The sequence below is a fragment of the Oncorhynchus clarkii genome, chromosome 30 (genome assembly GCF_045791955.1).
Source record: "Oncorhynchus clarkii lewisi isolate Uvic-CL-2024 chromosome 30, UVic_Ocla_1.0, whole genome shotgun sequence".
Lineage (NCBI taxonomy): Eukaryota > Metazoa > Chordata > Actinopteri > Salmoniformes > Salmonidae > Oncorhynchus > Oncorhynchus clarkii.
Genome location: NC_092176.1, coordinates 46,102,215 through 46,121,779, shown reverse-complemented (window position 1 = coordinate 46,121,779; position 19,565 = coordinate 46,102,215). Strand labels below are relative to the sequence as shown.

The following is a 19,565-nucleotide window of genomic DNA, read 5'->3' as shown; positions in this document are numbered from 1 at the left end:
GATGCTCCTGATACTCAACTAGTCTAAAGAAGGACAGTTTTATTGCTTCTTTAATCAGAACAAGAGTTTTCAGCTGTGCTAACATCATTCCAAAAGGATTTTCTTATGATCAATTAACCTTTTAAAATGATAAACTTGGATTAGCTAACACAACGTGCCATTGGAACACAGGTGTGATGGTTGCTGATAATGGGCCTCCGTACAGCTATGTAGATATTCCATTAAAGATCAGCCGTTTCCAGCTACAATAGTCATTTACAACATTAACAATGTCTACACTGTATTTCTGATCCATTTGATGTTATTTTAATGGACAAAATTGCTTTTCTTTCAAAAAGCAGGACATTTCTAAGTGACCCCTATATATATGTGTGTGTGTGTGTGTGTGTGTATATATATATATATATATATACACACACTACCATTCCATTTTTTTTTAGAACATCTACTCATTCAAGGGTTTTTCTTTCTTTCTTTTTTTACTTTTTTTCTACATTGTAGAATACTAGTGAAGACATCAACACTATGAAATAACACATATGGAATCATGTAGTAACCAAAAAAGTGTTAAACAAATATATTTCGATTTGAGAATCTTCTAAGTGGCCGCCCTTTGCCTTGATGGCAGCTTTACACACACTTGGCATTCTCTCAACCAGCTTCACCTGGAATGCTTTTCCAACAGTCTTGAAGGAGTTCCCACATATGCTGAGCACTTGTTGGCTCCTTTTCCTTCACTCTGCAGTCCAACTCAACATTCTGTTTCCCTTATCTTTCAAACTGTGCCCTTTTACAAAAGTTCTTAAACCATATGCGTTTTACTGACATGTGCCAGTATATTTTACATTATTTATCTTGTTGTTATTAGTCCCAACCTTAAGCTCCATCCAACCCCTCCCATCTATCTCTTAATACCGTCCATATTGGATTTATATTTAACTGTGCTGTTTCACAAATGTTCTGAACCTTTCTATTCTCATTGTTTCTTCAGATTGTCAATTGAAAATCAAACGTTTTTCTAGAAGTAGTATTGATCCATTTGACTAGGACTTTTCAGATCACCCAGTAGTGCTATCTGCAGGGTTAACTCCAGGTAAATATTACAATTCTTCAACCATTCCTGGACCTGTGACCAAAAACAAGCTACATATGGACAATACCAAAACAAAAGATCTAATGACTCTGCAGAGCTGGGAAGGTTGTATCCCCCATATAAATAACATTCTATTGGTTGCAAGAATTTTGTATAATAATTTAAATAGAACAATTTTAAGTTTTGAATCCGGCTTCGTTTTACTTGTCAATTTATAAACCATGTGCCATGGAATCGGTGCAATCTGTATGGCACAGCTGTCAATCTGTATGGCGCAGCTGTCAATCTGTATGGCGCAGCTGTCAATCTGTATGGCGCAGCTGTCAATCTGTATGGCGCAGCTGTCAATCTGTATGGCGCAGCTGTCAATCTGTATGGCGCAGCTGTCAATCTGTATGGCGCAGCTGTCAATCTGTATGGCGCAGCTGTCAATCTGTATGGCACAGCTGTCAATCTGTTGGTCCTTAAATAAAACGGGTATACTTTTTTAACTGTATCACAATATCTTTAACGCAGAACTGACAAACACATTCCAAACATACTTTCCCGCCCTTCCACTCTCATCTTCCATTAATGCAGTAATGCTGCATTTAGATGGTTGTACTTTTGGGTAGAGCAGACATTTCCATATGTCTGTGTTCGCTGCATGTGTGACAACACTCCATCAGTCCTATTTATCATATTATTTAGGAAGATTATACCTTTAAAAAAAATATATATATATATATTATTATCATTTAGTATACTTGAGTTTAACCACTTTGTATTCTCTTTTCTGGTGGATTAAATTGAAATTTCGACCAACGTTCTTGTTTTTAAAAATAGCGATAGTTGGGAGATTATTTCCTTTTCAAATAACTAGAAGGGAGAGGTTGTAATCTGAATAAAGGGGAAAAAGCCCATTCTTGTACATGGGGTGAGACATTCTTACTATTTGCTAGAGAACCAGTTTGTTATTTCGGTATGACTGAAGCCTTTAGTGAGAGGTCTAGTGCTTTAATATTTAATACTTTCTGCCCTCCGAATTCATATTAATTGTATGAATAGATTTTTTAAAATTTGTCTGGCTTGCCATTCCAAATCAAATCAAAAAATAACATTTTTTTTTTTTATTTTTTTTTTTAAATGTCGCTAGGTTTAGGCAAGACCATAAGTAAACTGGGATATGACTGAAGAGTTAATCAGGGTAAACTGGGATACGACTAAAGAGTTAATCGGGGTAAACTGGGATATGACTAAAGAGTTAATCGGGGTAAACTGGGATATGACTAAAGAGTTAATCGGGGTAAACTGGGATATGACTAAAGAGTTAATCAGGGTAAACTGGGATACGACTAAAGAGTTAATCAGGGTAAACTGGGATACGACTAAAGAGTTAATCAGGGTAAACTGGGATATGACTAAAGAGTTAATCAGGGTAAACTGGGATATGACTAAAGAGTTAATCAGGGTAAACTGGGATACGACTAAAGAGTTCATCAGGGTAAACTGGGATATGACTAAAGAGTTAATCGGGGTAAACTGGGATATGACTAAAGAGGTAATCAGGGTAAACTGGGATACGACTAAAGAGTTAATCAGGGTAAACTGGGATATGACTAAAGAGGTAATCAGGGTAAACTGGGATATGACTAAAGAGTTCATCAGGATGATTTTCCTGAAAATAGACAGGGCTAGCAGAGCTTATCTATTTTTTGCTGACTTTCTTTTAAAATGTATTGGAGTGAGATCATTTATTTATTTTGGGATACTGTATATGGAGTATATCCACATCATCATCAGACCATTTTATTGGTAAACTACACGGTAATGTAAAAGTTGTCCTTTTTAGTGATGTAATATGTAATATAGTACACTGATCATAGCTGCCTTTAAATATACACAGAGAGCTAACATTAATAATATGCATGTTAATCTCTCCTGGCTCAAAATAGAGGAGAGGTTGACTTCATCGCTACTTGTATTTGTGAGAGGTATAAGCTGTCTGTTTGAACTACTGGCACACAGCTCAGACACCCCATACATACCCCACAAGAGGTCCCCAGGAAGAGTAGCTTCTGCCTTGACAGGAACTAATCGGGATCCATAATAACCCCCAGGAAGAGTAGCTGCTGCCTTGGCAAGAACTAATGGGGTTCCATAATAAACCCCAGGAAGAGTAGCTGCTGCCTTGGCAGGAACTCATGGGGATCCATAATAAACCCCAGGAAGTGTAGCTGCTGCCTTGACAGGAACTAATGGGGATCCATAATAAACCCCAGGAAGAGTAGCTGCTGCCTTGGCAAGAACTAATGGGGTTCCATAATAAACCCCAGGAAGAGTAGCTGCTGCCTTGGCAGGAACTAATGGGGATCCATAATAAACCCCAGAAAGAGTAGCTGCTGCCTTGGCAGGAACTAATGGGGATCCATAATAACCCCCAGGAAGAGTAGCTGCTGCCTTGGCAGGAACTAATGGGGACCCATAATAAACCCCAGGAAGAGTAGCTGCTGCCTTGACAGGAACTAATGGGGATCCATAATAAACCCCAGGAAGTGTAGCTGCTGCCTTGACAGGAACTAATGGGGTTCCATAATAAACCCCAGGAAGAGTAGCTGTTGCCTTGACAGGAACTAATGGGGATCCATACTAAACCCCAGGAAGAGTAGCTGCTGCCTTGGCAGGAACTAATGGGGATCCATAATAAACCCCAGGAAGAGTAGCTGCTGCCTTGGCAGGAACTAATGGGGATCCATAATAAACCCCAGGAAGAGTAGCTGCTGCCTTGACAGGAATTATTCTGGATGAGGGAGATGTCATTAGTAAATCGTGTCATTAGTAAATCGTGTCATTAGTAAATCGTGTCATTAGTAAATCGTGTCATTAGTAAATCGTGTCATTAGTAAATCGTGTCATTAGTAAATCGTGTCATTAGTAAATCGTGTCATTAGTAAATCGTGTCATTAGTAAATCGTGTCATTAGTAAATCGTGTCATTAGTAAATCGTGTCATTAGTAAATCGTGTCATTAGTAAATCGTGTCATTAGTAAATCGACAGAAATTGGGAATTGATTGAGATATTTCCTTGAACAAATATCTCTTATGAGTATTTCTCAACAGTAGAGGAAAAAGTGCATCTCTGTCTCTACCTCCACTGTCGTGCAGTGATCACATAGATGCTCCTCTTTGGGTAGCCATGTCTTTTTGTCTCCCTTTTTTCATAGCCAATTGGTGTTCACTGAGCCTGTATTTGGTTAGGATCTGTAAGGAGTAAAAAGCTTTGCAGGTTTTTCTGTTAGTGTATTCACCAAATCCACCGTCCACTGACGTTTAGGCCCAGGTAGTGGGCACTGATGTTTAGGCCCAGGTAGTGGGCACTGACGTTTAGGCCCAGGTAGTGGGCACTGATGTTTAGGCCCAGGTAGTGGGCACTGACGTTTAGGCCCAGGTAGTGGGCACTGACGTTTAGGCCCAGGTAGTGGGCACTGACGTTTAGGCCCAGGTAGTGGGCACTGACGTTTAGGCCCAGGTAGTGGGCACTGACGTTTAGGCCCAGGTAGTGGGCACTAACGTTTAGGCCCAGGTAGTGGGCACTAACGTTTAGGCCCAGGTAGTTGGCACTGACGTTTAGGCCCAGGTAGTGGGCACTGACGTTTAGGCCCAGGTAGTGGGCACTGACGTTTAGGCCCAGGTAGTGGGCACTGACGTTTAGGCCCAGGTAGTGGGCACTGACGTTTAGGCCCAGGTAGTGGGCACTGACGTTTAGGCCCAGGTAGTTGGCACTGACGTTTAGGCTCAGGTAGTTGGCACTGACGTTTAGGCCCAGGTAGTGGGCACTGACGTTTAGGCCCAGGTAGTGGGCACTGACGTTTAGGCCCAGGTAGTGGGCACTGAAGTTTAGGCCCAGGTAGTTGGCACTGACGTTTAGGCCCAGGTAGAGGCACTGCTGTTTAGGCCCAGGTAGTGGGCACTGACGTTTAGGCCCAGGTAGTGGGCACTGACGTTTAGGCCCAGGTAGTTGGCACTGACGTTTAGGCCCAGGTAGTGGACACTGATGTTTAGGCCCTGGTAGTTGGCACTTACGTTTAGGCCCAGGTAGTGGGCACTGACGTTTAGGCCCAGGTAGTGGGCACTGACGTTTAGGCCCAGGTAGTGGGCACTGACGTTTAGGCCCAGGTAGTGGGCACTGATGTTTAGGCCCAGGTAGAGGCACTGCTGTTTAGGCCCAGGTAGTTGGCACTGCTGTTTAGGCCCAGGTAGTTGGCACTGACGTTTAGGCCCAGGTAGTTGGCACTGACGTTTAGGCCCAGGTAGTTGGCACTGACGTTTAGGCCCAGGTAGTGGGCACTGATGTTTAGGCCCAAGTACTGGGCACTGACGTTTAGGCCCAGGTAGTTGGCACTGACGTTTAGGCCCAGGTAGTTGGCACTGACGTTTAGGCCCAGGTAGTGGGCACTGACGTTTAGGCCCAGGTAGTGGGCACTGACGTTTAGGCCCAGGTAGTGGGCACTGACGTTTAGGCCCAGGTAGTTGTACCATTGGACATGTTCAAACATGGTATTTCCTCATTTGAAGGGGTGTCTGCAGCTCTGATTCCTGGCCTTTTTCTGTAAAATCACCACGGTAGTTTTCTGTAAATTGAGGTTGAGTGTCCAGGTTATGCTGTATTCCCAAAGAATTTGAACTTGTTCCTGTAGACCCTTGATCTGTGGGGACAGTAGGTCATCTGGGTAGACCCTGATCTGTTGGGGACAGTAGGTCATCTGGGTAGACCCTGATCTGTTGGGGATGGTAGGTCATCTGGGTAGACCTTGATCTGTTGGGGACAGTAGGTCATCTGGGTAGACCTTGATCTGTTGGTGACAGTAGGTCATCTGGGTAGACCTTGATCTGTTGGGGACGGTAGGTCATCTGGGTAGACCCTGATCTGTTGGGGATGGTAGGACAAGGTCGACTGGGTAGACCCTGATCTGCTGGGGACGGTAGGACAAGGTCGTCTGGGTAGACCCAGGTAGTTGGCACTGACGTTTAGTAGTGGGCACTGATCTGTTGGGGACGGTAGGACATCTGGGTAGACCCTGATCTGCTGGGGACGGTAGGACAAGGTCGTCTGGTTAGACCCTGATCTGTTGGGGACGGTAGGACAGGTCTGGGTAGACCCTGATCTGCTGGGGACGGTAGGACAAGGTCGTCTGGTTAGACCCTGATCTGTTGGGGACGGTAGGACATCTGGGTAGAACCTGATCTGTTGGGGACTTTAGGACAAGGTCGTCTGGGTAGACCCTGATCTGTTGGGGACGGTAGGACAAGGTCGTCTGGGTAGACCCTTATCTGTTGGGGACGGTAGGACATCTGGGTAGACCCTGATCAGTTGGGGACGGTAGGACATCTGGGTAGACCCTGATCTGTTGCGGACGGTAGGACAAGGTCGTCTGGGTAGAGCAGGAATCTGACCTCTTTGAGGGGCAGTCCAGGGGCTGCAGATCAGTCCAACAACGCTGCTGGTTCATTGACATAGATGTTGAACAGGGTTGGACTTAAACTGCACCCTTGTCTCACCCCTCGCCCTTGTGCAAAACCCTTTTATTGTTCAGTTTAATACTACATGTTGTTAAGGAGTAAATAGATAGTATGATGTCGTGTACTTTACCCACAATGCTGTTTGAAGGGTTTCGTAATCTAATCCATCATGTCGTATGGAATCAAAAGCATTCTTAAAATCAACAATCCTTTTTTTTTTTTTATTAACAATGCTTTTCTGATGAAGATGCTAGTTTATTAGTGTATGTGGTCTGTTCTGTGTTTTATGTAGAAAGCATTGTGCGAGGAAGGTCTGTCGTCGGTCATTGAGATTTACAGCAGCACAGTTTCCCCATGTTACTGGTGACACAATTGTCAGGTCGCAATTGTAAATGAGAACTTGTTCTCAACTTGCCTACCTGGTTAAATAAAGGAGAAATAACAAATAAATAACAGTCCCCTGTAGTTATTAGGGTTATCAGGGAAGCAGCCACTCAGCACAACCAGGTTATATAAGGCATCTCAGCACAACCAGGTTGAATAAGGCATCTCAGCACAACCAGGTTGAATAAGGCATATCAGCACAACCAGGTTATATAAGGCTCACTGAAGCATTTACACGGAACCATTTACACTGAACCATTTACACAGAACCATTTACACTGAACCATTTACACTGAACCATTTACACTGAACCATTTACACTGAACCATTTACACAGAACCATTTACACTGAGCCCGTTACACTGAACAATTTACACTGAACCATCTACACTGAACCATCTACACTGAACCATTTACACTGAACCATCTACACTGAACCATTTACACTGCAGCGATCTACACTGCAGCGATCTACACTGAACCATTTACACTGCAGCGATCTACACTGCAGCGATCTACACTGAACCATTTACACTGCAGCGATCTACACTGAACCATCTACACTGAACCATTTACACTGCAGCGATCTACACTGCAACGATCTACACTGAACCATTTACACTGCAGCGATCTACACTGCAGCGATCTACACTGAACCATTTACACTGCAGCGATCTACACTGAACCATTTACACTGAACCATTTACACTGAACCATCTACACTGAACCATCTACACTGAACCATTTACACTGAAACATTTACACTGAACCATTTACACTGAACCATTTACACTGAACCATCTACACTGCACTGTTTACACTGAACCATTTACACTGAACCATCTACACTGAACCATTTACACTGAACCATTTACACTGAACCATTTACACTGAACCATTTACACTGAACCATTTACACAGAGCTGTTTACACAGAGCTGTTTACACTGAACCATTTACACTGAACCATTTACACTGAACCATTTACACTGAACCATTTACACTGAGCCCGTTACACTGAACCATTTACACTGAACCATTTACACAGAGCTGTTTACACTGAACCATTTACACTCAACCATTTACACTGAACCATTTACACTGAGCCCGTTACACTGAACCATTTACACTGAGCCCGTTACACTGAACCATTTACACTGAACCATTTACACTGAACCATTTACACTGAACCATTTACACTGAACCATTTACACTGAACCATTTACACTGAACTGTTTACACTGAACCATTTACACTGAACCATCTACACTGCACTGTTTACATTGGACAGAAATATAAACACAACATGCAACAACTTCTAACATTTTACACTTCGTGTACGGAAATCAGTCCATTGGAATCAGTTCGTCAGGCCCTGGTCTATTTTACGTCACTGGGAATACAGATCTGTTGGTCACAGAGACCTTAAATAAAAGATAACCAGTCAGTATCTGACTTTGCCTCATACAGTGCTCATACAGTGACACATCTCCTTCACGTATAATGGATCAGGCTGTTGGTTGTGGCCTGGCACAGATGTTATCCTCCTAAGACACGGGAGCAGAATTGAAGCAGAAATGCCAGAAATTCACATCACAATCTGAGCCAATCATAAGCGTAAGGAACTTTTCCCTCCACCTCTCTCCTCCCCCATATCTCCTATTTATTTAACTAGGCAAGCCAGTTAAGAACAAATTCTTATTTACAATGACGGCCTACCGGGGAACAGTGGGTTAACTGCCTTGTTCAGGGGGCAGAACAACAGATTTTTACCTTGTCAGCTCTGGGATTCGATCCAGCAACCTTTTGGTTGCTAGTTCAACGCTCTAACCACTAGACTACCTGCTGGTTACTAGTCCAACACTCTAACCACTAGGCTACCTGCTGGTTACTAGTCCAACGCTCTAACCACTAGGCTACCTGCTGGTAACTAGTCCAACGCTCTAACCACTTGGCTACCTGCTGGTTACTAGTCCAACACTCTAACCACTAGGCTACCTGCTGGTTACTAGTCCAACACTCTAACCACTAGGCTACCTGCTGGTAACTAGTCCAACGCTCTAACCACTAGGCTACCTGCTGGTTACTAGTCCAACACTCTAACCACTAGGCTACCTGCCTCTAACCACTAGGCTACCTGCTGGTTACTAGTCCAACACTAACCACTAGGCTACCTGCCTCTAACCACTAGGCTACCTGCTGGTTACTAGTCCAACGCTCTAACCACTAGGCTACCTGCTGGTTACTAGTCCAACACTCCAACCACTAGGCTACCTGCCTCTAACCACTAGGCTACCTGCTGGTTACTAGTCCAACACTAACCACTAGGCTACCTGCCTCTAACCACTAGGCTACCTGCTGATTACTAGTCCAACACTAACCACTAGGCTACCTGCCTCTAACCACTAAGCTACCTGCTGGTTACTAGTCCAACGCTCTAACCACTAGGCTACCTGCTGGTTACTGCTACCTGCTGGTTACTAGTCCAACGCTTTAACCACTAGGCTACCTGCTGGTTACTAGTCCAACGCTCTAACCACTAGGCTACCTGCTGGTTACTAGTCCAACGCTCTAACCACTAGGCTACCTGCTGGTTACTAGTCCAATGCTCTAACCACTAGGCTACCTGCTGGTTACTAGTCCAATGCTCTAACCACTAGGCTACCTGCTGGTTACTAGTCCAACTCTCTAACCACTAGGCTACCTGCTGGTTACTAGTCCAACGCTCTAACCACTAGGCTACCTGCTGGTTACTAGTCCAACACTCTAACCACTAGGCTACCTGCTGGTTACTAGTCCAACACTCTAACCACTAGGCTACCTGCTGGTTACTAGTCCAACACTAACCACTAGGCTACCTACTGGTTACTAGTCCAACACTAACCACTAGGCTACCTGCTGGTTACTAGTCCAACGCTCTAACCACTAGGCTACCTGCTGGTTACTAGTCCAACACTCTAACCACTAGACTACCTGCCACCCCACATCTCTCCCCCATCTCTCATCTCTCCCCTCAGGGTGCAGGTAGCCTAGTGATTAAGAGCATTGGGCCAGTACCCGAAAGGTCGCTGGTTTGAATCCCTGCGCGGACTAGTTGAAAATCTGCCGATGTGCCATTGAGCAAGGCACTTAACCCTAATTGCTCCTGTAAGTCACTCTGGATAAGATTGACTGAAATGTAAACTTCTGCTCTCTCTCATCTTCCCCACATCTCTCCCCTCTGTTGTGGTTTACCAGTTATGGCGATGAGGTGGTTGGTTATCACAACACTTCATGTTTCTGTCTCCCTCCCCTCCAGGTATCCTAGGGTCTCCTTCCCAGGAGGATCTGAACTGCATCATTAACATCAAGGCCAGGAACTACCTGCTGTCTCTCCCGCTGCGCTGCAAGGTCCCCTGGAACAGCCTCTTCCCCAAAGCCGACTCCAAAGCTCTGGACCTGCTGGATAAGATGTTGACCTTTAACCCCCACAAGAGGATCGAGGTGGAGGCGGCTCTGGCTCACCCTTACCTGGAGCAGTACTACGACCCTACAGATGAGGTAATGAACCCTGACCCCTGACCCTGACTCAACCTTACCTGGAGCAATACTACAACCCTACAGATGGGGTAATGAACCCTGACCCCTGACCCTGACTCAACCTTACCTGGAGCAATACTACAACCCTACAGATGGGGTAATGAACCCTGACCCCTGACCCTGACTCAACCTTACCTGGAGCAATACTACAACTCTACAGATGGGGTAATGAACCCTGACCCCTGACCCTGACTCAACCTTACCTGGAGCAATACTACAGTCCTACAGATGAGGTAATGAACCCTGACCTTACGACCTTACAGATGGGGTATTTGTCAGAAATCGGTAGTCAATGAATAATGTTAGTGGATTAGATTTCAGGTATGTCCTAAATGTCCCTGACCAATGATGATATGTAACTAGTCTCTTCTATTGTATTAATTCAGTCATCTCTATATCCTGTTAGCCTGTAACAGAGACGCTAACCTCCTGTCTGTCTGTTAGCCTGTAACAGAGACTCTAACCTCCTGTCTGTTAGCCTGTAACAGAGACGCTAACCTCCTGTCTGTCTGTTAGCCTGTAACAGAGACTCTAACCTCCTGTCTGTTAGCCTGTAACAGAGACTCTAACCTCCTGTCTGTTAGCCTGTAACAGAGACGCTAACCTCCTGTCTGTCTCTCTGTTGGCCTGTAACAGAGACGCTAACCTCCTGTCTGTCTGTTAGCCTGTAACAGAGACTCTAACCTCCTGTCTCTCTGTTAGCCTGTAACAGAGACGCTAACCTCCTGTCTGTTAGCCTGTAACAGAGACGCTAACCTCCTGTCTGTCTCTCTGTTGGCCTGTAACAGAGACGCTAACCTCCTGTCTGTCTGTTAGCCTGTAACAGAGACTCTAACCTCCTGTCTCTCTGTTAGCCTGTAACAGAGACTCTAACCTCCTGTCTGTTAGCCTGTAACAGCGACGCTAACCTCCTGTCTGTTAGCCTGTAACAGAGACGCTAACCTCCTGTCTGTCTCTCTGTTAGCCTGTAACAGAGACTCTAACCTCCTGTCTCTCTGTTAGCCTGTAACAGAGACGCTAACCTCCTGTCTGTCTCTCTGTTAGCCTGTAACAGAGACTCTAACCTCCTGTCTCTCTGTTAGCCTGTAACAGAGACTCTAACCTCCTGTCTGTCTCTCTCTTTCTGTTAGCCTGTAACATGGACTCTAACCTCCTGTCTGTCTGTTAGCCTGTAACATGGACTCTAACCTCCTGTCTGTATGTTAGCCTGTAACAGAGACTCTAACCTCCTCTCTTTCTGTTAGCCTGTAACAGAGACTCTAACCTCCTCTCTCTCTGTTAGCCTGTAACAGAGACTCTAACCTCCTCTCTCTCTGTTAGCCTGTAACAGAGACTCTAACCTCCTCTCTCTCTGTTAGCCTGTAACAGAGACTCTAACCTCCTCTCTCTCTGTTAGCCTGTAACAGAGACTAACCTCCTCCCTCTTTCTGTTAGCCTGTAACAGAGACTCTAACCTCCTCTCTCTTTCTGTTAGCCTGTAACAGAGACTCTAACCTCCTCTCTCTTTCTGTTAGCCTGTAACAGAGACTCTAACCTCCTCTCTCTTTCTGTTAGCCTGTAACAGAGACTCTAACCTCCTCTCTCTCCCTGTTACAGGCTAACAGAGACTCTAACCTCCTCTCTCTTTCTGTTAGCCTGTAACAGAGACTCCCTTCAAGTTTGCGATGGAGCTTGATGATCTCCCCAAAGAGACCCTGAAGGAGCTGATCTTTGAAGAGACGGCTCGCTTCAACACAGTCTGCAGGCCCTAACCCGTACGCACAGGTACAAACAGCTTCAAACAGTCTGCAGGCCCTAACCCATACACACAGGTACAAACAGCTTCAAACAGTCTGCAGGCCCTAACCCATACACACAGGTACAGACAGCTTCAACACAGTCTGCAGGCCCTAACCCGTACACACAGGTACAGTCTGCAGGCCCTAACCCATACACACAGGTACAAACAGCTTCAACACAGTCTGCAGGCCCTAACCCACACACACAGGTACAAACAGCTTCAACACAGTCTGCAGGCCCTAACCCATACACACAGGTACAACACAGTCTGCAGGCCCTAACCCATACAGACAGCTTCAACACAGTCTGCAGGCCCTAACCCATACAGACAGCTTCAACACAGTCTGCAGGCCCTAACCCATACACACATGTACAGACAGTTTCAACACAGTCTGCAGGCCCTAACCCATACACACATGTACAGACAGTTTCAACACAGTCTGCAGGCCCTAACCCATACAGACAGCTTCAACACAGTCTGCAGGCCCTAACCCATACAGACAGCTTCAACACAGTCTGCAGGCCCTAACCCATACACACAGGTACAGACAGTTTCAACACAGTCTGCAGGCCCTAACCCATACACACATGTACAGACAGCTTCAACACAGTCTGCAGGCCCTAACCCATACAGACAGCTTCAACACAGTCTGCAGGCCCTAACCCATACACACAGGTACAGACAGTTTCAACACAGTCTGCAGGCCCTAACCCATACACACAGGTACAGACAGCTTCAACACAGTCTGCAGGCCCTAACCCATACACACCGGTACAAACAGCATATTCACATCTCAACTCACTCTGCAGTTAAACAACACACGGCATGTCTGCCTGGGCATCTTGAAGCATTGGCCAGCTTGGACTGTAGATCAGACATGACGCAAGAATGTAGCCTTTTTTCACAATACTCTTAGCACCTGTCAAATCATCTCAGATCTCCCCGATCTCTCCAAGTCCATTTGGGACTGGGTGGAGTTTGATAGTGCTGTAGGGCATCATTAGTAACTAAAACACAGAATATCGGGGGGGAGGGGCAGACAGCAACAAAAACAGACGAATGCGACAGTGTCAACTCTACCCCTCACGGCTGTCATTTGAGAGCAGATCCTTCAGCGTATACCGCTGGGCGCAAACTGATGAAATGGTGTGAACTCTGCTCACGTGGGCAAGAATCGGTCATCCCGCCTGAAGAAAAACAGGCACACCCAATCTACTTCCTGCAGACAAGTGCAGTACATCACCTGTAATGAGAGAAAGGGAATCCCAATCGACACCTAGGCCTCAACCCCCGTCTCACAGGCACCTGATCTGAGAGGATTGGAATCAATATGATGGAGGTGAAAGTGAACTACTGCCTTTGAGGGGGTTTGTAGTGATGGAGTAGAGTGCCTTTGGGGGAGTTTGTAGTGATGGAGTAGAGTGCCTTTGAGGGGGTTTGTAGTGATGGAGTAGAGTGCCTTTGAGGGGGTTTGTAGTGATGGAGTAGAGTGCCCTTTGGGGGAGTTTGTAGTGATGGAGTAGAGTGCCTTTGGGGGAGTTTGTAGTGATGGAGTAGAGTGCCTTTGAGGGGGTTTGTAGTGATGGAGTAGAGTGCCTTTGGGGGAGTTTGTAGTGATGGAGTAGAGTGCCTTTGAGGGGGTTTGTAGTGATGGAGTAGAGTGCCTTTGAGGGGGTTTGTAGTGATGGAGTAGAGTGCCTTTGAGGGGGTTTGTAGTGATGGAGTAGAGTGCCTTTGAGGGGGTTTGTAGTGATGGAGTAGAGTGTCTTTGGGGGAGTTTGTAGTTTAGAGTGCCTTTGAAGGGGTTTGTAGTGATGGAGTAGAGTGCCTTTGAGGGGGTTTGTAGTGATGGAGTAGAGTGCCTTTGGGGGAGTTTGTAGTTGGAGTAGAGTGCCTTTGGGGGAGTTTGTAGTGATGGAGTAGAGTGCCTTTGAGGGGGTTTGTAGTGATGGAGTAGAGTGCCTTTGAGGGGGTTTGTAGTGATGGAGTAGAGTGCCTTTGAGGGGGTTTGTAGTGATGGAGTAGAGTGTCCTTTGAGGGGGTTTGTAGTGATGGAGTAGAGTGCCTTTGAGGGGGTTTGTAGTGATGGAGTAGAGTGCCTTTGAGGGGGTTTGTAGTGATGGAGTAGAGTGCCTTTGAGGGGGTTTGTAGTGATGGAGTAGAGTGCCTTTGAGGGGGTTTGTAGTGATGGAGTAGAGTGCCTTTGAGGGGGTTTGTAGTGATGGAGTAGAGTGCCTTTGAGGGGGTTTGTAGTGATGGAGTAGAGTGCCTTTGAGGGGGTTTGTAGTGCCTTTGAGGGGTTTTGTAGTGATGGAGTAGAGTGCCTTTGGGGGAGTTTGTAGTGATGGAGTAGAGTGCCTTTGAGGGGGTTTGTAGTGATGGAGTAGAGTGCCTTTGAGGGGGTTTGTAGTGATGGAGTAGAGTGCCTTTGGGGGAGTTTGTAGTGATGGAGTAGAGTGCCTTTGGGGGAGTTTGTAGTGATGGAGTAGAGTGCCTTTGGGGAGTTTGTAGTGATGGAGTAGAGTGCCTTTGAGGGGTTTTGTAGTGATGGAGTAGAGTGCCTTTGGGGGAGTTTGTAGTGATGGAGTAGAGTGCCTTTGGGGGAGTTTGTAGTGATGGAGTAGAGTGCCTTTGGGTGAGTTTGTAGTGATGGAGTAGAGTGCCTTTGAGGGGGTTTGTAGTGATGGAGTAGAGTGCCTTTGGGGGAGTTTGTAGTGATGGAGTAGAGTGCCTTTGAGGGGGTTTGTAGTGATGGAGTAGAGTGCCTTTGGGGGGTTTTGTAGTGATGGAGTAGAGTGCCTTTGGGGGAGTTTGTAGTGATGGAGTAGAGTGCCTTTGAGGGGGTTTGTAGTGATGGAGTAGAGTGCCTTTGAGAGGGGTTTGTAGTGATGGAGTAGAGTGCCTTTGAGGGGGTTTGTAGTGATGGAGTAGAGTGCCTTTGGGGGGTTTTGTAGTGATGGAGTAGAGTGCCTTTGAGGGGGTTTGTAGTGATGGAGTAGAGTGCCTTTGGGGGAGTTTGTAGTGATGGAGTAGAGTGCCTTTGAGGGGTTTTGTAGTGATGGAGTAGAGTGCCTTTGAGGGGGTTTGTAGTGATGGAGTAGAGTGCCTTTGAGGGGGTTTGTAGTGATAGAGTAGAGTGCCTTTGGGGGAGTTTGTAGTGATGGAGTAGAGTGCCTTTGAGGGGGTTTGTAGTGATGGAGTAGAGTGCCTTTGAGGGGGTTTGTAGTGATGGAGTAGAGTGCCTTTGAGGGGTTTTGTAGTGATGGAGTAGAGTGCCTTTGAGGGGGTTTGTAGTGATGGAGTAGAGTGCCTTTGAGGGGGTTTGTAGTGATGGAGTAGAGTGCCTTTGAGGTGGTTTGTAGTGATGGAGTAGAGTGCCTTTGAGGGGGTTTGTAGTGATGGAGTAGAGTGCCTTTGAGGGGGTTTGTAGTGATGGAGTAGAGTGCCTTTGGGGGAGTTTGTAGTGATGGAGTAGAGTGCCTTTGAGGGGTTTTGTAGTGATGGAGTAGAGTGCCTTTGGGGGGTTTTGTAGTGATGAAGTAGAGTGCCTTTGGGGGGTTTTGTAGTGATGAAGTAGAGTGCCTTTGGGGGGTTTTGTAGTGATGGAGTAGAGTGCCTTTGGGGGAGTTTGTAGTGATGGAGTAGAGTGCCTTTGGGGGAGTTTGTAGTGATGGAGTAGAGTGCCTTTGAGGGGGTTTGTAGTGATGGAGTAGAGTGCCTTTGAGGGGGTTTGTAGTGATGGAGTAGAGTGCCTTTGAGGGGGTTTGTATTGATGGAGTAGAGTGCCTTTGGGGGAGTTTGTAGTGATGGAGTAGAGTGCCTTTGAGGGGTTTTGTAGTGATGGAGTAGAGTGCCTTTGGGGGGTTTTGTAGTGATGGAGTAGAGTGCCTGATGGAGTAGAGTGCCTTTGGGGGAGTTTGTAGTGATGGAGTAGAGTGCCTTTGAGGGGGTTTGTAGTGGGGGTTTTGTAGTGATGGAGTAGAGTGCCTTAGTGATGGGGGGCCTTTGGGGGAGTTTGTAGTGATGGAGTAGAGTGCCTTTGGGGGGTTTTGTAGTGATGAAGTAGAGTGCCTTTGGGGGGTTTTGTAGTGATGGAGTAGAGTGCCTTTGGGGGAGTTTGTAGTGATGGAGTAGAGTGCCTTTGGGGGAGTTTGTAGTGATGGAGTAGAGTGCCTTTGAGGAGGTTTGTAGTGATGGAGTAGAGTGCCTTTGAGGGGTTTTGTAGTGATGGAGTAGAGTGTCTTTGCACCACTGTATCAGCCCTCAGGAGACTGAAAATATTTGCCATGGGTCCCCAGATCCTCAAAAAATTCTACAGCTGCACCATCGAGAGCATCCTGACCGGTTGCTTCACCGCCTGGTACGGCAACTGTTCGGCATCTGACCGTAAGGCGCTACAGAGGGTAGTGCGTACGGTCCAGTACATCTCTGGGGCCAAGCTCCCTGCCATCCAGGACCTCTATACCAGGCGGTGTCAGAGGAAGGCCCTAAAAGTTGTCAAAGACTCCAGCCACCCTAGTCATAGACTGTTCTCTCTGCTACCGCACGGCAAGCGGTACTGGAGCGCCAAGTCTAGGACCAGAAGGCTCCTGAACAGCTTCTTACCCCCAAGCCAGAAGACTGCTGAACAATATTAATCGAATGGCCATCGGAGTCACTTCACCCCTACCTACATATACAAATGACCTTTAACCTGTACTACTGTTTATTATCTATGTATAGTCATTTCACCCCTACCTACATATACAAATGACCTTTAACCTGTACTACTGTTTATTATCTATGTATAGTCACTTCACCCCTACCTACATATACAAATCACCTTTAACCTGTACACCCGCACACTGACTCGGTACTGGTGCCCCCTTGGATATAGCCTATAGTTATTTTGTTTACATTTTTTTAAATATTTTCTTAACCAACAATGCAGTTTTAAGAAAATAAAGTTAAGGACTTGTAAGTAAGCATTTCATAGGAAGGTTGTATTCAGCGCATGTGACAAATAACATTTCATTTAGATTTGATCTTAGGATAGAGCCTCCCTTCAGATCTCTTTCTCTGTTTAACAGTTCTTTCTCCTCTCTCTCTCTCTCTCTCTCTCTCTCTCCTCTCTCTTTTTCTCATCTCTCTCCTCTCTCTTTTTCTCATCTCTCTCTCTCTCTGTCTCTCTCTCTGTCTCTCTCTCCTCTCTCTTTTTCTCCTCTCTCTCTCTTTCTCCTCTCTCTTTCTTCTCTCTCTCTCTTTCTCCTCTCTCTCTCTCCTCTCTCTTTCTCCTCTCTCTTTCTTCGCTCTCTCTCTTTATCCTCTCTCCCTCTCTCTGTCTCCTCTCTCTCTCTCTTTCTCCTCTCTCCTCTCTCTCTCCTCTCTTTCTCCTCTCTCTCTCCTCTCTCTTTCTCCTCTCTCTCTCTCTCTCCACAGATCAGACTCTGGACTCCTTTCCTCCACCTCTTCTCTCCACCTTTCCGACATGTGCTGTGGTTCCTCCTGTCTTCAGCATTTCCTGTATACTTCCTACCTCCCCTAGTCAGTCAAACCACCATGCTCAGGAACAGTGTCAGGAATCAACCTCTCTTTCTCTGCTCTCTCTTTCTCTCTGTCTCTCCCTCCCCTCTGCCTATGGGGTAAGGGGGCGTCACTTGTTGGCTTATCGTTGAGGAGATGCTTGTCTTGTGTGTTTTAAGCCAAGATCAACAGAGGCCTGTGTCCCAAATGGTGCCGTATTCCCTAATATAGTGTTCTACTTTTAGAAAGTAGTGCACTATATAGGGAATAGGGGGCCATAGGGCTCTGGTCTAAAGTAGTGCACTATATATGGAATAGGGTGCTATAGGGCTCTGGTCTAAAGTAGTGCACTATATAGGGAATAGGGTGCCATTTGGGACACAGGTCTGGCTCGGGAGACACCTGTTCAACCAGCTTTGGTTTATGGTTAAGTCCTCATTGTTACTCCTGGCCCGCGCAGCTGAAGCGGTGGTACACAGTTGTGGGGTTTGTTTTCAAAAGCAGATTTTTTTTCACCTCGCCGGCTCTGGGATTCATACAGCGACCTTTCAATTACTGGCCCAACTCTCTTAACCACTAGGCTACCTAACGCTCTCTCCTCCTCCCAACGGCCCGGTCTCTCTCTCTCTCCTCCCAACGGCCCGGTCTCTCTCTCCTCCCAACGGCCCGGTCTCTCTCTCTCTCCTCCCAACGGCCCGGTCTCTCTCTCTCTCTCTCCTCCCAACGGCCCGGTCTCTCTCTCTCTCTCCTCCCAACGGCCCGGTCTCCCTCTCTCTCTCTCCTCCCAACGGCCCGGTCTCTCTCTCTCTCTCCTCCCAACGGCCCGGTCTCTCTCTCTCTCCTCCCAACGGCCCGGTCTCTCTCTCACTCTCCTCCCAACGGCCCGGTCTCTCTCTCTCTCCTCCCAACGGCCCGGTCTCTCTCAATTCAATTCAATTCAAGGGCTTTATTGGCATGGGAAACATGTGTTAACATTGCCAAAGCAAGTGAGGTAGATAATATATAAAGTGAATATATAAAGTGAAATAAACAATAAAAATGAACAGTAAACATTACACATACAGAAGTTTCAAACAATAAAGACATTAAAAATGTCATATTATATATATATATATATATATATATATATATATATATATACAGTGTTTTAACAATGTACAAATGGTTAAAGGACACAAGATAAAATAAATAAGCATAGATATGGGTTGTATTTACAATGGTGTTTGTTCTTCACTGGTTGCCCTTTTCTCGTGGAAACAGGTCACAAATCTTGCTGCTGTGATGGCACACTGTGGAATTTCACCCAGTAGATATGGGAGTTTTTCAAAATTGGATTTGTTTTCGAATTCTTTGTGGATCTGTATAATCTGAGGGAAATATGTCTCTCTAATATGGTCACACATTGGGCAGAAGGTTAGGAAGTGCAGCTCAGTTTCCACCTCATTTTGTGGATAGTGAGCACATAGCCTGTCTTCTCTTGAGAGCCACGTCTGCCTACGGCGGCCTTTCTCAATAGCAAGGCTATGCTCACGGAGTCTGTACATAGTCAAAGCTTTCCTTAATTTTGGGTCAGTCACAGTGGTCAGGTATTCTGCCGCTGTGTACTCTCTGTGTAGGGCCAAATAGCATTCTAGTTTGCTCTGTTTTTTTGTTAATTCTTTCCAATGTGTCAAGTAATCTCTCTCTGCTCCTAATCTCTCTCTGCTCCTCCCAACGGCCCGGTCTCTCT

General features: G+C 46.1%; 1 protein-coding gene across 2 annotated transcripts in view; it reads left to right on the top strand.

The window, feature by feature from the left end:
* LOC139389479 (mitogen-activated protein kinase 1-like) overlaps positions 1–18,879 on the top strand; it is a 58,761-nt gene extending 39,882 nt beyond the window's left edge. Inside the window, exons 6-8 of one of the 2 annotated variants that reach the window (XR_011629413.1) lie at positions 10,274–10,515; positions 12,189–12,460; positions 17,753–18,020. Coding sequence is in view for 1 of the 2 variants with exons in the window: in XM_071136270.1 (XP_070992371.1) it covers positions 10,274–10,515; positions 12,189–12,305 (359 nt within the window). In the remaining variant the exon portion in view is untranslated. Of the gene's footprint in view, positions 1–10,273; positions 10,516–12,188; positions 12,461–17,752 lie in introns of both variants that reach the window. The other variant, XM_071136270.1, reaches the window with a different exon arrangement.
* The last annotated feature ends 686 nt before the right edge of the window (positions 18,880–19,565 follow it).